We start from the raw sequence: 17,404 nt of genomic DNA, 5'->3' as shown, positions 1-17,404 counted from the left end.
CATATTTTTTTCTGTAATTCTACCATGTGTTCTGTTAATGATCTAGCCTGGCAGTTTCCACTATTTTCCATATAACGTGACAGGGTCCTTCAAAACTACTTCTCCCCCCAATATCTTTGTCATAGTAAGTGTTTAATATGCATGTCAAACTAATTAGCTTGTTTGCTGAAAGGGAATTTGCAATGAACCTTTTTTCAGGAAATCAGATATCCTTCCAAAAATAACAACTAATAACAAAAAATATTAAATTCTCTAGATCTCTGTAATGATGCTTCTCAAAATCTCAACTCATAAGTCCTCATGAATTCTACATATCTGATGATAATGTGTTCTAAGTTGTTGCAATAAAAATAAGGCTGAAATTACAGAATAAAATTAAAATTTGGGATACTATATCATGGTGCTATATATGCCAAGTCACTTAAATGGAGTCTCTTTTGAAATTATAAGGAAATATATGGTTTTGAAAAGAAGGAATACATCGGTAATGAAAAATAACCCTGATCATATAAATTAGATTTGTGAAAAAAGTTTGTCCTTTATTTAGATCAGTATGATTTTATGTGATGAATTACTATGTTGCCATGTTTAATTGACATATGTTAGAAAACTTTCTTTTAGGTAGAAATATTATTTACAGTAGAATATAGAATTCATTACCATTTCTTTTAAAAATTGGTCATCATCTTCATTTGGAAAATAGCTCAACTAATTGTTACCTAAATATAATGGAATATTATTGTGCCATAAGAAATGTTAAATGTGAAAAATTAAAAGAAACAGGAATTCGGATGGTATCTAAGCATCAAAGATTTAATTAGGAAAGAACCTTAGAAGTCATTCCTCTCTTTTCATAGGTTTAGGCACTTAAGGTCTTAGGGAGTTAGGTGACTTTCCTAAAGTAACACAAGTATCAAGTGACAGGGACAGAAAGATGAACTGAAAAAAGTGAAGTTAGCAGAACTTCAGTTAGAAAAATAATATACATAGTGACTTCAGCAGTATTAATTGGAAAGAACAGTATTGAATACAGCATGGTTACACTGACCAATCTTGGCTCTGGAGAAGGAATGAAAAAATATAACACTCCCTCCTTTGCAGTGGTGAGAATCTATAGGTATGAAATATACACTTTTAAAATCCTTGTATACAAGGTGTGCTAATGGGTATGCCAGGGGATATATTTTTAAAATGTATATAATGTTACAACCAAAGGAATCAATTAAAAATAAAATGATCTTTAATAACATACTTCCAGTATAAAAAATAGCACAGAGACATAGGTTATAAAAAAAGCACTTTTATTACATTATTTCATTGCTCCTTATAGTAAGTATCCATATTTTAACCTATATGGAAACTGGAGTTCAGAAATTGTCATTTGCTTGAGACCATATAGTTGATATAGAAGTAGAACCCAGTCTATAATCCTGTTTGTTTTACTCTGAAACTGATGTTCTTTATACTGTGTCACACCATTTCTCTGTAATACCATTTTTTTTTCCTATGAGAAAGTCAGATTCCATTTACATTAATTTTAATTTATTTTCCTGGCTACAGGGTCAGGAATTCTTGAAATACTGGTTATAAATTTTGATAAATCATTTAATCTCTTAGTGTCCCAAGTGAAAATTCAAGTTGCAGATCTGCCTTGCTATAGGAGGGACTTTCTTTACCAGAAACTCTCTAGACGGATGAAATTATTTGATAGGAGTCATGTTAAAGATAATTAAAATATTTACTTTGCATATGGAGTTTGCTTTAAAGTAAGTGGATTTGTGTTTTGTTTTTTTACAGTGATGTGAGGCAAAAAATTCAACATGCAATTGGTCAAGCTTTTGTTATCAACATTTCATCCATGTATCTGACAAAACCTACCTTCTTCTCCCGGATAAATAGTACAGAGGCCAAGACAACTCATGATGAATACTGGCATCCTCATATTGATAAGGTGGGGTGCATGTATGTGTGGGTGGGTGTGTAGGACATTTTCCCTTTTAATATGTCATATTGAACATAAGACTTAAGTTATATATTGATTGAATTATCTTTTACATGACATATAGAAATGATGCTTTGAAACTTTATGAAATAGATCAAGGCAGGAATTTATTGTAGGTGAAAGGGCAAGTTCCTTATTGTAATTATTAATTCTCTGTTATATGTTCTTTATATCTTTTATTGCTTAATATTTCAGGATTTTATTTCCTACAATTTTGAGATTTATCCTAGCTTTTTGTATTAGCAAAAGAAGCAAATAGAGCATAACTATTATTGAAATATTTATTGATTATAGTAATATATATAAATGCTACTGAATTAGATTCTATGGGAAGTACAGAAAAATACTTATAAGAAATCATACCTAACATTGGAATTTGCATTCTAGTTTGGGAGACAAGACATATATAAGGTGGAAAGCCAAATAATAATGAAAATTTTTAAACACAATAAATGAGTAAATAAATGAATGAGTAATTTCAAGTCAATACTCAATACCATAGAGTTACAGAATTTTAGAGTTGGAATGGCCAGAAAAGGTCCTGAGTAGTGCCTGAGTAATTAGTCTGTGAATATTTGAATATTTCTGTGAATATTTTAATATCTAGATTCTCAAATAAAATGTGAAGGACTTGTTTGAAGGCAGAGCAATGACTAGGAGTAATAATAGACACAGAGCATGGTAGTCTATCAGTTCATTTTTATGTGAATGTTCTCAGAATTTTGAAGGTTAAAACTAAGAAACTATAAATCAAATAATTATTTCGAGAGTACAGGAAGATGATACAGGATGTATAAGGACTACTGGGGTCATATTTATCAAAAAAGTGAATCTTTTGAATTTCCCTTCATAAATTAAAGATGAATCACAACTTAGGAGGAGGTACTCACTTGAGGCATTGGTAAAGATAAGCTAATTGCAGCAGAAACTATAAGAGAGCAAGGGAAGATGACTAAATAAATGATAGAGGAAGCAGAAGAGAAACTTGAACAAAGGGAAATCAGAGATAGAAAGCCGGGGAGACAACGAGAGAAGCTGTTTGTAGGAGACACAATACTGACAGGGCCAGAGAGCTTAGCAGCTACTAGTTCTCTAGAAAAGAGCTGTGGGGAGAGCATCTGGGTTTATTGTTCTCTGGGACCATCTATAGCCTGAGAAGAAGTGAACTACTCAGAAGTTCTTGTGCTTTATTTTTCATTCATTTCTGTTATATTGACTCATTGTGACCTGATTTGGGATTTTCTTGACTAATTTACTGGAATGTTTGCCATTTGCCATTTCTTTCTCTAGTTCCTGAGCCGGTCTCTCTCCAATTTGAGCAAGAAAAATAGTGGGAGGCTTTGTATGGCCTTGCAATTAGATTAGCCTTTGACTTTTCTGGGAGCTGATTGGATTTAACAGAATCCCTGGCTATTTGAAGAGCTGGAGAGGGAAATTTACATGGCTCTGTTGCCATTACAGTTTGAGAGTCACAATAGAGGAGCTCAGATTAGTAGCAAAGTATAGGAATATTATCTCTTTTCTACCTTTCACTATAACCTTTAGAGAAAGTTTGAGTTGTAGCTTAATGTTTGTGGTCATACCTGTAGCTGTCTCTCTACTGACAAAAATCACAAGATCTGCTAGTAGTGTCAGGTGAGGTTAGAATAACTGCTGTGCCCTGCTTCTTACCAGGCTAACTCCTAGGATCTTTAGAAAGAGTTTGAATAGTAGCTTACTCTCTGTAGTCTTGATCACCTTCTGAGAAAATTCACTAGATCTGCTGCTAGTCTGAGAGCAAGTTGGATTAACTATGTTCAGAGAAAGGGAAAGAGAATATAGATACCATTGCTCATGTCCAGTCTCATGTCCTGTTTAAATAAAAATCATAACCTGTCTATTTTTCTCTATCTTGGGAATTACTTTGTCAATATACCCTTTTATGTTGTCAAGAAATTTGGAAAGGACTACCAAAATGAGGGCTATTTATTTTTTTCATTAACTTTCAGATAAGTCAGGACCAATTTGGTCCTGACCTGGAATTGGAAAATCTTATACATGGCTTTTGAGATTTCATTTCTACAGATAACTAGCAAACAGTATTATTCCCATTTTTGTTTCTTTGGTTTATAGGTAACATATGGTTCCTTTGATTATACCTCACTGCTGTATCTCTCAGATTATATGAAAGACTTTGGTGGAGGAAGATTTGTGTTCATGGAAGAGGGTTTTAACAAGACCGTGGAACCTAAAGTTGGTAGGTCTATAATTACTGGCTATAATATTCCTGGAAGTTTTAATTTTGGTATTTTTTTCAGGAGTGATTAGTGAATTCTTTAAATTTCTATTTTATCCTCTGGATTTATGCAATTGAGGATTTGATAAGATGTCTAGTCTCTTTCTTTGATCATGGCTTTCAGGTAATCTTCTTAATTCTTAAGTTATCTTTCCTCAATTTATTTTACAGATCAGTTGTTTTTCTGATATGCTATTTCACATTTTGGGGGGTATTTTTTCACTCCTCTAACTCCATTTTATTGTTTCCTCTTTTGTCCCCAAATTTAACTTTCACTAAAAATTATAATATCAAAATTATTCTTAGAAGACGCTTTCCCCAAAATATTACATTCCTGTTCACCAAATCTAGCCCCACAAGTAGTAAGAGTATAAGTAGAGTACAGCTATCAAGACACATATTGATGGGATATAGGACACTGAATCCCAGAAATATATTGGAATTTCAGGACTCTCCCCATACAGTCCACTGAATGTTGGGGAGCAGGGTCTGAACCACAAAGTATATTGGATTTTCAGGCCACTGTCACAAGGTATCTCAAAAGAAATTGTAAGCTTAAATCATCTCCAAATTAAGAAGCAAAGATTTTATTATTATACCATTGACTAGTGGGCTAAGTTCCAAAAGCGAATTAGTGATTAACCAGGGGAAAGAACTGGGCTAAGTCTCCTAGCAGAACTCACTGTTAACAAGGGGGGAAGAAGCTATAAGGTGGGGTTCAGTTCCTAATGAACTAGAGATGCCATAAAGCAGACTAAATTCCTTAAGAAGTTTATTATAACAAGGAGAAAGATGCCATAAGATAGTCAAAGTTCCTAGAGAATTTGCTGCCATAAAGCATACAATTCCTAATGAACTTACAAAAAAGTAGTAGGTTCTTTATGAAGAAAAAATCTCTGGGGGATATTATAACTTGACTTTTTGATTGGATACAGTAACTGTGAGGTCATGATAATTTTGTCTGTGCAAGGAATTCAGCAAGGATCTACTTCAATAAAGGTCCACTTAAAGATAACTAAAGACTCATTTAAGAACAAAAGGCCCACTTAAAGATAAGATAATCCTCCTCTGCTTGCCTCTGGTCTTAGCTTGGCTTCCTGATTGAATTGTAATTCAGATCCTTTTCTGTTAATACTCCCTTCAAAGACCTGGTCTCATCAATATCACATATTGAGATAACCAACTGAGGTAAGATCTTGAAATTCCTCAGTCACTTGAAGTCACTTGGGCAGAAATATCTGCTTAATTAGCCATGTGACTCCTGGGTAGATTCATTATTTATTGATGGTTCATGGAGTCATTAGCTTCCTTCCACATGCCAAATTCTAATTTTTAAAGAACTTTCTTCATTGAGCTGTTGTATCTCTTTTCCCATTTGGCTAAATCTGTTTTCTTAAGGAGTTCTCTTCAGTGGATTTTTGTGCCTCTTTAACCATTAATCTGAGGGCCATATCCAGTTGGCCTAATCTATATCTGGGCTGCTGGACCCAGATGGCTCTGGAGGAGATAGTGAGGCTGGTGACCTTTCCCAGCCCTCCCTCACAGCCCTTGTGTGCTGGCATCACCTCCATGATGTCATGGTCCTCTTCGAAAATGAAGGACAAACAACAGTAACAACAACCATTAGTCCAATTCTGTTTTTTTAAGGTGTATTTAAAAAAAAAAAATTTGTCCTTTGTGGCTTAGCCAAGCTACTTATTTTCTTTTAAAAATTGTCTTGTGTCATTCTTCTTTCTACAATTTTTCCTTTCCCACACTTATCACTTTCTTTAACTCTTGTAGGAATTCTTATATGGTTTGGTTCCTATTAGCATTTTTCTTTGAGGCTTTGCATGTAGCTGTTTTTACATTGTTTTCTCCTTCTTAGTTTTTACTGCCATTCTGATTCTTTTTTTGTTAATTGCTCATTCTTCCAGTCTATTTCTAGACTTTGAACTTTATATTATAAAGTTGATTTCTATTCATCTTGGGGTTGAGCAGTGCTGTCCCAAGCGTTAGGCTCTTTTGTGCTGTTGTTTTCAGAGCTAGTTCTGGTGGTCTGCAAGTTTTTGATGCTTCCACAATGGTATGATCCTGGGATAGTTTTGGTCACTAGTCTGCTGGTCTGTGCTTGGGTCCTTACCTAGGAATGGCCCTTAGTTCCCTGGAGCTACAACTGAGAATGGTCTCTTTGCCTTGGTACAATGACTAGGGCTCCTGCTCCCCAGTGACTGACCCCCAAGTGCTTCTTTCCCATTTTGACCCAGAGCTGGGTATAGGCAATAGGTACCAATTAGCGCCAAATGTACCTAGTGTCAGCAAAGGGCCCTCTGTAATCTTTGATTTCTGTAATCTCTTGATACTCTCTGATCTGAAAGAAGTTCTTACTGCTGGTGTTCTGTTGTACTGTTCCCATTTCTTTATGTGTGGGATGTGAATAGGCCTCCACCTTCTCTTACCAACTTTTGAAGTTTTCTTAGATTGGAAAAAGTGTTTTGCCCTGATCTTTTATTGGCTCTACAACTCCAAATTTTGACTTAAGATGTTATTTTAAAGTTGTTTGGTGAAGATATTGAGAGAGTTCAGCTGGATAACTCCTAATCTACCACTTTAGCTCCACCCTTTGTGAATTCTTAAATCTGTTATCTATGTTTTTTTATGATCAAGATTATCATGACTTGACTTCTTTTCTGAGTCATTAAAAAAAAATGCTTATTGATGTTTCTTGTTTTTCCCAATATCTCTTCCCTGTGTTCCCTTACTCAGAAGACCACTCTATATAGCAAATGGCATATTTTAAAGACAAAAAAAGAGAAAAGAATAGAAGAGGAGGGAAAAATCAGCATTACTGATCACAACATAGTGGCATATATAACACTTGTAGACCTCTCACCTCCATGAAGCTGGCTGGGGTTATCCTCTACTATTCATTTGAATTGGGCTTGATCTTTATAATTTTTTCCATAAAGGATACTGTTGGTATTTTTCTAGCAATTTGATTGTTGTAGCATTAAAAATGTGTGTTAACTTTGACTGTATTTTCATTTTTCTTTCATTAGCATGACCTAGCCATAAAGCCCAATTATTTTTGAGCTGTGCATTTTGCTCTTTATTTCTTTAAGGAGAACTTTGCAATTGATTCTCTACAGGTATTTTTTGTACTTTGGTGGATCTGGTTCCAGATATTTTGTAGTTATTTGGAATGGAATTTCCCTTTCTATTATTACTTCTTAGATGTTATTATTATGAAAATTCAGTGGATTTTTAAGAGTTTATTTTGTTGCCTGCAACTCTGCTGAATCCATTAACTGTTTCAAATAGTATTGTTGCTAATTCTGTAGTATTTTCTATATATTCCATCTTAATACTAGCAAATTATCTCCTATAATCATGCATTTAATTCTTTTCTTTATTGTTGTCTCTATTTCCAAAGCAGAGCTGTTTTAATGTGCATTTCTTTAATCAATAGTGATATAGAGCATTTTTCATATGATTATAGATAACTGATTTATCTGAAAAATTGCCTGTTCATATTCTTTGACCATTTATTAATTGTGTAATGACTTGTAAATTTGACTCTGTTCTCTATGTATTTGAGAATTGAGATCTTTATCAGAGACACTTGCTATAAAAATTTCCCCTTTGTACTTTACTTCTGATCTTGATTGTATTGGTTTTCTTTTTGTAAAAACTTTTCAATTTAATATAAACAAAATTATCAGTTTTATGTCTCCTAACAGTCTCCATTTCTTGTTTGGTCATAAATTCTTCCCTTATCCATACCTCTGACAGATAAACTGTTCTTTACTCTCCTAATTTGCTTAAGGTATCACACTTCATGTTTAAACCATGTATCCATTTTGGTCTCATCTTAGTATATGATGTGAGATGTTGGTCTATGACTAGTTTTTACTATACTGTTTTAAATTTTCCTAGCAGTTTTTGTTAAATAGTGAGTTCCTATCCCAAAAGCTAGAATCTTTTGGTTTTTCAAACATTAGATTACCATAGTCATTTACTACTATGTCTGGTGTAAGGAATTTATTCCACTGATCAACTACTCTATTTCTTAGCCAGTTCCAGATTTTGATGATACATTATAATAGTTTGAGATGTGATACTATGAGATCGCCTTCTTTTTACTTTTTAAAAAATGTTAATTCCCTTAATATTCTTGATCTTTTATTCTTCCAGATGAATTTTGTTATTCTTTTTCCTAAGGTATGTCTTTTTAAAAATATATTTTATTTTCTCCTCCAATTACATGCCAAAACTTTAACATTTAAAAAAAAAAAATTGTCATATTCTCTCTCTCCCTTCTTCTTTCCTTTCCTTCCTTCCCAACTCCCTTCCTGAGATGTTAAACAAAATAGGTTATACATGTGTATTTTTTTAAAGCATATTTTGTTTCTGATCTCTTAATTTCTTGGGATGATGCCATAATGTAACAAATGTCAAAATATACACATACATACACATTAAGATTGAAATTAAGGTAAGCTAAAGAATAAAGTTTTGAGCATTATCTTATTAATAAAGAAGGGTCAATGGCTGCCTCAGCTACATCTGAGATCTTGAGGAGAGGAGATAGCTCATTTTTATAAACTTATAACAATAGAACTTGGTAGATGGAGAACACTGTGATTGTTTATAGAGCTGACACATGGGATAGGAACATTATGAATAGATTACTTGAGTATTTCAGGTTAGTAGCTTCATGGAACTAGTGACTGTCATAAAATAATGCTGATTGATGTATGGGATCCATCTGTATTCTGTAATTTTTGCTAGTGAATTAAAGTTAATAGAGTCTCTGTTATGGAGAAAGTTAGCTTTTAGTATTTTAAGAATAGTTTTGGGACAATAAATTTCTTAGAACTAATTTTAGGACTTAAAGATAACACCAGATGTCTTGATATTTACCCTGGAGCTAATGGTCTAAAAGATGGCAATCCTTTCATTTTAATTACATGTTTTTCTGGGACATTGATGCATTGTTGGTGGAGTTGTGAATGAATCCAACCATTTTGGAGAGTAGTTTGGAACTATGCTCAAAAAGTTATCAAACTGTGCATACCCTTTGATCCAGCAGTGTTACTACTGGGATTATATCCCAAAGAGATTATAAAGAAGGGAAAGGGACCTGTATGTGCACGAATATTTGTGGCAGCCCTTTTTGTAGTGGCTAAAAACTGGAAACTGAATGGATGTCCATCAGTTGGAGAATGGCTGAATAAATTGTGGTATATGAATATTATGGAATATTACTGTTCTGTAAGAAATGACCAACAGGATGATTTCAGAAAGGCCTGGAGAGACTTACACGAACTGATGCTGAGTGAAATGAGCAGGACCAGGAGATCATTATATACTTCAACAACAATACTATATGATGACCAGTTCTGATGGATCAGGCCATCCTCAGCAACGAGATCAACCAAATCATTTCTAATGGAGCAGTAATGAACTGAACTCTATGCCCAGAAAAAGAACTCTGGGAGATGACTAAAAACCATTACATTGAATTCCCAATCCCTATATTTATGCACACCTGCATTTTTGATTTCCTTCACAAGCTAATTGTACAATATTTCAGAGTCTGATTCTTTTTGTACAGCAAAATAACGTTTTGGTCATGTATACTTATTGTGTATCTAATTTATATTTTAATATATTTAACATCTACTGGTCATCCTGCCATCTAGGGGAGGGGGGGGGGGGGTAAAAGGTGAAAAATTGGAACAAGAGGTTTGGCAATTGTTAATGCTGTAAAGTTACCCATGCATATATCCTGTAAATAAAAGGCTATTAAATAAAAAAAAAAAAAAGAAAGAAAGAAAATGATAATACAGATTAAATTAAAAAAAAAATTAATTACATGTTTTTTATCAGGCTGACAATTAAACTAGCCCAGAGGGGAAAACTGAATTCTAGAACTTAACTAAAGGACACTGAAAAGGGGACTTGAACAAATATAGAATTAATTACACCATGAAATCCGTAGAATATAGAATTAATTCCAAAGTAGAATTAGTTTGACTTTCTTACACTTCATTATTTTAATATTTTTCTAATCCTTTTTTTCAAAGAAACTTTAAGCCAATCACTGATCACCAAAAAGCGTTCCACATATACTACTGGGGAAAATTTAGGTATAGCATTTAAAAACTTTAATAAAAATGACATTCCTTTTTCTGGGAATAAGCTTTTTCATTTAAAACAGTCTTACAAAGTCGCAAAGTATGCTCACTAGTAATGACAACAAAAAAGTGACCTGAACAGGAAAGATGTTTGACACCAGTTTTTCCCCTATTCTGGTTTCTCCCCAATTTTGGTTTCTAATAACCAGTCTACAAGAAAGACTTAGAGTTTGTCCTTCCCCCAACAACTCCTACACATATTGTGGTAGTGGTGGTAGAGTGTTTAAACTCGACCATGTGTATGGCATTACTCAGTGGATACCCCAATGCCTTGGTATCACTCAAGTTATAGAAAATGCATCTGAGAATGAATTCAAGACTGTCACTGGGAGGCCAATAAAGTATTTCTAATTAGAATGTTGCAGCAAATTCTATTTTTTTTGTTTGTTTTTCGTGTTGTTTCCATGGCTAGTGATATCAGGACTGCTTTCTTTGATCATAAATAGTATTGGGTTATGTGTTTATATTGTGTATTGAATAACTGACGTACTTTTAAAAAAAATCTGTCTTTAGTAATATCAGAGGGCTAATATATTAAAAGAAAGGTTTTAGTTAGACTCTGGTGGCTGTAAAATAGTTTAGTTCACATAGCCTTAATTATATTTGAGTCTGGTTTTTGTTTTGTTTCTTTCAGAAAGATAGGATAATCACAAAATATTTGAGAAAGGTGAGAGAATAAGAACATGAAAACATGAAGTGTAGGTTTTTTTCTTTTTTTAAAAAGTACTTATTTTTATAAGCAGTATCTTTCTGTGTCACTCTTCCCCAAGTTGAAGAATAATTTTTAAAAAATAAAAAGCAAGCTCTTCATAATATGCACAGTCCAGCAAAACAAATTCCCACATTTCATCTAAAAATGCATAGAGCTCATTCTTAATTTTATGTTTATCACTTCTCTGATAGGAGGTTGTTAATATGGTTCGTTTTGACTTGTCTGGACTCATTTTATCATTGTTTTGATAAAGAGTTTAAGTTTTTTAAAGTTATTTTTCTCTATTATGTTGTCACTGTATAAATTATTCTCTTAATTCTGCTCACTGCATTCTAAATCAGTTTATAGAAGCAGTCCTACTTTCCTATGAAATCATCTTTTTCAACATTTCATATGTTACAATATATTACATTATATTCTTATAACAGAGTTTTCTTGAATATTACACAATGAGGGTATACTTTAATTTTCAGTTCTTTGCCACCACAAAAAAAGCTTTGTTATATTTTTGTAAACATGGTTCCTCTCCTCTTTCTTTAATCTTTTTGGGGTGTAAACCTAATATTGGTCTTTCTGGGTCAAAGAATACATATATATATATATATATATATATATATATATATATAATTTTGGTTTGGGGTATATTTCTAAATTGATTTCCAGAATGGCTGGATTAGTTCACAGTTCTATCAAGCATGTATAAGTGCACTTGTTTTTCTATAGTAGATAATTGTTGGTTTGTAAGACTTTTTCTTTTTGCCTTTTGGAGATTCTAAGCTCATCTCTCCAAAGTGGTAGCTGTTAAGTCTTAGGTAGTCTTGCCTGTGACTCCTTGGGACATGAACTCTTTCTGTTGACCGCTTGTAATGAATGCTCTAGATTTTTGTTATAACATTCTGGGGAGTTATTTTATATTAAGGTGGTTTCAAGAAGTGACTAGTGATTTCTTTCCATTTTTACTTCGCCTTCTGTTTCTAAGTTCTTGGCAATTTTCTTTTATACTTTCTTGAATGTAATGGCTAGCTTTTGCATTTTTGGTCATGATTTTCAGATGATCTGATAATTCTTAAATTGCTTCTTGATCTGTTTTTCATGTCATTTGTTTTTTATATTATAATCTTACATTTTTTCAGTTTTTTAAAAATATATTTCTTGTCACAATTAATTGTTGATTTCTACTTGGCTATTCTGATTTTCTAGTTATTCCTTACTTGGTTGGGATTTTCCACTGTTCCACTCTTTGCCATTTTTTTCTTCCCTAAGCATTCCATTTAGTATCTCCTATTTTATTTGTTCTAGATAATGTTATAATTTTTGGGCCAGGACTTATTTTTTTCTTGTGAGTCCAAGTTGAGCCCCAGTTATGTCCAGGTACGAGATATTTTCTCATAATATTAAATATTTTTCTTAATTTGCTCATTTCAGCATCTTTGCTGTCTGGATTGGGGATTAGAGAAAGACTGCTTTGTTCAGATTTTGCTCTCATGCTTCTGAATAGCTTTAGCAGGCCCTGCTTTATTCCAAATGGATTGACTAAGACTAGCTCCTATCTTCAAGGAACTCCAAGACTCTTCTGGTACTGGAACCTCCCTTTAGTCACAGAGCTCCAGAGATGCTCCTCAATAGGTTATATCTTAGATCTTTCCCCTTACTACTGGCCTCTGGGGTTGTCCCATATGAGGCTCCCATCATTGGGCTTTTGAGGTTAGTCCAGGGTGGTCTTTGCCTAGGAATCTTCTGCCAATGGTTTGGGAGCATTCCCACCACTGAGTATCTCTGACTTCAGGCCAGACTCTGGGCTATTTCCAATTGCCCTGGACTATTTCATGCCATATTTTCTGTTCATGGATTCTGGTGATCTTTTGAGTAATCCCTGGACTTGATGGCAGAGTCTATAGGTTATTTTCCTTATTTCTTTTTAACTAGTATACTTTAAAAAATTTACCATGGTGTCTTAATACAGTATCTAGCTTCATTTAGATTCTATAAACTGCCAAAATCCTACAAGCCTTCCAAAGTCTAGATTTTATAAATGTCAATATATAGTCTAAAACCTGGGTCATTCTAGTCTTGTACTTTGTCCCCCAAAAGAATTTTGTGTTCCTATTCTTTTCTCTGAGTTTGTTTTTTCATTCCTTTATCTGATTTTTCTCGTGTAAAATTAAAGCATTTTATCCTCTGAACATTAACTCTTTTTAGTAGCTCTCATTAAATAAAATTAGTTATTTTTATGGGAGCTCTACTTCATACACAAATATCCAGTGGTCCAAATGATAGCATTTTTCAAATAGCCAATCATCCTTCAAGTATTATCTGCCTTGTGTTCAGTAATGATATTTGCTTTCTACTTCTTTTAGGTCGAGTCTCCTTCTTCACCTCGGGTTCAGAAAATCTCCATCAGGTAGAGAAAGTCCATTGGGGTACTCGTTATGCAATTACCATCTCTTTCACCTGCAATCCTGACTATGGTATTGGGGACCCAGCATATCTGTAAGATAAGGGCCTTGTGGGTTCAAGATTTGAAATAATAAAGTGATAAATTTGAATTTAAAAACTCCATGGCCATATTTAATGTATCACTTATTTACAGTGAATTTTATTTTATAAATATTTAAGTTTTTTTATCAGTGTATGAGGAACAACGAACTTTTCATTGAGAAACTATATTTACTCATTTGAGAAATAGAGAAAAAATTCTAAGACTGAACATAACTGTCTACGACTGCCTAACTAAAACAATTGGCATTCTATATTTTTGGGGAATGTATATAATTTTACTTATTTGGAAATATTCCCATTCTGCATAGGCAGACTGGTTTTTTTAAATGACCATACTCAAGATTTGGAGAACCATTTTAGAGCTATTCAAGACCAATTAAAATGTTAACCCTATTTTAACATATCCATTATCCATAAAAACATAGCTTTTAGTCTTCTTGCTAGGGGGAAAAATAAATACAACAATTAACCTTTAAGTACCTTGTTGTTGTTCCCAAGGAACCAGTAACTTCTGGAAGGTGATGTCTTGACTTGCTGGTGAGCCTCTAGTGAGGCTGGGCAGCTTAGCTGGGTTCCTCCTGTCATCTGAGTCCAGGGGCAAGACTTAGGTCTGGATAGTAGAGATTACGCCAGGTACAGTGGGCCAATCTTGGTTAAGGCCTCCCTGGATCTTAATTTGTCTTAAGTAATAGGTGAAGTAATTAGTTCTTCTCATAGTTTGGGCAGAAAAAAACAGCCCAAATTTGAAATAAAGTTTTTTTTTTTTTTTTTTTGACTTTGAATGACTCCACATTTGAGCCTCTAAATAGATACATTTCTATTAGCCAAAACACATCATAATTTTCATTGTTTTTGTACAAGTTTATTCTGGTTATAGGAATGGTATTTTATTTAAGCTCTGTTCAGATGATATTTGACAGAAAAAAACAAGGAACATATTCATTAGAAAAATATGTCTTTGTAAGGATCTTGTGGACAGTAAAAATGTAAAATAACATACCAAATTTGAAAGGGGGAAAGCACAGATAATGGTTGTGGAGAATTTCATTTGTCAAGAGTTTGTATCATTTAAAATATTACAGAATTTTAAAAAAATTCATCTAATCAGAAGAACTATATTTTAAGGACTGTTAAAAAAGAGTAAATTCAAGTAAAATCCAAACTGACATTTGTAATGTTAATTACTTTTTGAATTTAAGTAGAAAGATTTACTTTTTAGGTTCTGTCAAAAAATGAGAATTTTCATTTTACTCAAACAAAAAACTTCTTTTACAATCCTGTTCACCTGGTCTTTACCAGTTTCGTAATGTATATACCTCTTTATTTCTTCCCTTTAAATCTGTCCATATTATTTAATATCATAAAAATATAGACTGTTGAAGAGATGACTATATAATTTGAAGAGATGACTATCAAATGTGACCGACTAATTTCTCAAGTACTACTTACCACCATTCAGAGATTATCTCTCTAATAACTCAGTTATCTTTCCCCATTGAGCTTTCCAGTTCTGCTTGTGTGGAGAAGAGTGTCTAAGCATCTTCCCTGCATTCCTTCTCTCATCCCTCCTTAACTCTCCTTACACATGTGCGTACCCTCCTACACAAACAATCTCACATTACACACACTCAGATTAAAGTTTATATTAAGAAAATAATGTTGCTTAGAATAGTCTCCGCAAAGATGCAGATTGAAGGATTAGGAGTTTGAGTTCTAAACACAGTTCTGTGAGTATGTATATATCTGATGAGGTTAGGATTCCTGGTGGTCAGGGAGTTAAATGATGAGGCATAGCATGTTAGGTCCTCTGCAAGGATTGAGCCCCAAGTTGGCTCATAGAAGTTTTGGCTACAAGCTGGGAGCAGTTCTTGATGGGGGCTGAGGGCAGCTTGGGCTGGAATCAGAATAGAAAATCTTGGAATTGAATGAGTGTCTTTGGGCTAATTTCCAATTCAGTAGAATTGGAATCTCCAACTCTGGACTCAACTAGACCCCCCTAGATAACAGAATAAAAACCACTTTATCTTGATTCTCTGGGGTGGGTCTCTCAGGGAAGAGCTTAGTGTTCTCCCCCAAAGTTAGAGAGAAAGAGAAAGAGTTTCGGGTTTCCCTTCGTCATTTCTATCATTGGACCAGATATTAATTTTTCTTCTTATTCCACATATGTAACATGGATTTAGTAAGATGATCCCTGTAAGAACTTGCTTGTTTTTATTTGAAAAGGCATAATCTTTAAGAGTTTTTAGGACTTTAGAATATGGTAGTTAATCTTCCTGCTACATAAGTGAATTTCATGAGTCATAGATTCTTCATACTGACTTGGAAAGGGCATGGAGGAAAAGCAGCAACAATAATAGCAAAAAAAACCTATCATCCTGGACTACTTACCTGTAACCTTCCTAAAGACAACTGCATTTTCTTCTCCTAGTTTTGCAGGGAGAAGCAAGGAAATGAACTAATAAAATATAATAATTTGAATTTGGATTATCACAATTGTAAAAAAACAAAAATCAAACTCACCAAGATGTGGGTGAGATGAAACTCAGATTGAGGGTAAAATGGAAGGAAATTTTAATGTCTTTATGTTTAGAACTGTGTGGAACAGATGCTAGATCCCTTTTCCAAATTAGCTAATCAGAGACATCTTCAGGTAGAAAGAGAAATCTGGCCAGCTGGAAGTAGAACACACGGTTAAATGGGAAAAGACCCAAACCTTTTCATTGGATAGACTAAAAGGACATAACCATTCTTGACCAAGGGCCACCAATGTTATCTGCTTCCCACAGGCCAGGTCACTTCCTGTAACTTTCTATCTTACCTTTTAGAGATCATGTGACTTTCTAGGGTCCTTCTTGGACTCAGTTCAAGACCTCATCTTCTGACTCTGGGAATAGGGATCATGTGACTTTGATCTAATCTCAATACTAAGAAAACTTCATCCAATCAATCCCATTCAGTCCTCCCTCTTTTTTCATCTGTTTGAAGATTTCTTACCCCAATATACACATCTTCCACTAGGGCACCTTTGTTTACTTAGGCTTCAGGCTGGTCCCTCTTCAGTACTAATTGTAATCCGCCCTCTATCATTTAAAACCAGTCCCCCACACAAGTGAAAGCTTCACTAAATCTTGAACAACTCTAATGATTAAGTGTAATATTCTTCTCTAAAATATAATATTCTCTGGGAGCAGGTTTCTTGGGGGGCTTCTGGGAGCAGCCTTCGTTTCAGTTCAGTAGTCACCCCAAATGCAGCCAGGGATTAAAGTCCAAATCCTTTGTCTCCTTCCAAGTCTTCTCTTTTCCTGGGGCCCAGTTAGCTTTTTTAGAGGCCTATCTCTCTCCTTGGTTCCGAGAGCTCCTGCTGTGAGTCCTTTGCCTCTGCCAGCTTCTGACTCTAGCTCCCCCTGAATGTCTCTGAATCCAAAGGTTTGTGCTTCAGCCTCCAGCCAGCACAAAGGTGGAAGATGGAAGAATTTGTCAAAGCCTCCAAGAGTTTCTAGTGCTCCTGTCCTTTCTGGCCTTGAGAGCTCCTCCTTATTTGTTCCACACTGAGTATACACCAATCATATCACTAGGAAACCATTATTTGTTGTAGGATTAAATCAGTGCTAAGCTAGATTTAACCACTGTCTCCTCAATTCCACTTACTTAGCACCTTATTTCAAGTTCTGGCCCATAACAATTAAGTACATAAGCAAGCGGGTGACAAGATATTGCTGCTTAAAACAATGAGCAGG

At 34.2% G+C, this 17,404-nt stretch overlaps 1 protein-coding gene across 3 annotated transcripts in view; it reads left to right on the top strand.

Moving 5' to 3' along the window:
* Positions 1–14,105, top strand: part of OGFOD3 (2-oxoglutarate and iron dependent oxygenase domain containing 3) — a 63,436-nt gene extending 49,331 nt beyond the window's left edge. For 2 of the 3 annotated variants that reach the window (XM_031968465.1, XM_031968464.1), the window contains 3 exons: positions 1,798–1,951; positions 4,115–4,238; positions 13,526–14,105. In XM_031968465.1, the coding sequence (XP_031824325.1) occupies positions 1,798–1,951; positions 4,115–4,238; positions 13,526–13,662 (415 nt within the window). In that variant the 3' untranslated portion in view covers positions 13,663–14,105. Of the gene's footprint in view, positions 1–1,797; positions 1,952–4,114; positions 4,239–7,022; positions 7,060–13,525 lie in introns of those variants that run through there. The other variant, XM_031968466.1, reaches the window with a different exon arrangement.
* Positions 14,106–17,404: the final 3,299 nt, after the last annotated feature.

The sequence above is a fragment of the Sarcophilus harrisii genome, chromosome 4 (assembly GCF_902635505.1).
Source record: "Sarcophilus harrisii chromosome 4, mSarHar1.11, whole genome shotgun sequence".
NCBI classification, from domain to species: domain Eukaryota; kingdom Metazoa; phylum Chordata; class Mammalia; order Dasyuromorphia; family Dasyuridae; genus Sarcophilus; species Sarcophilus harrisii.
The sequence above is the reverse complement of the archived record's forward strand: the minus strand, read 5'-3'. Positions and strand labels throughout refer to the sequence as shown.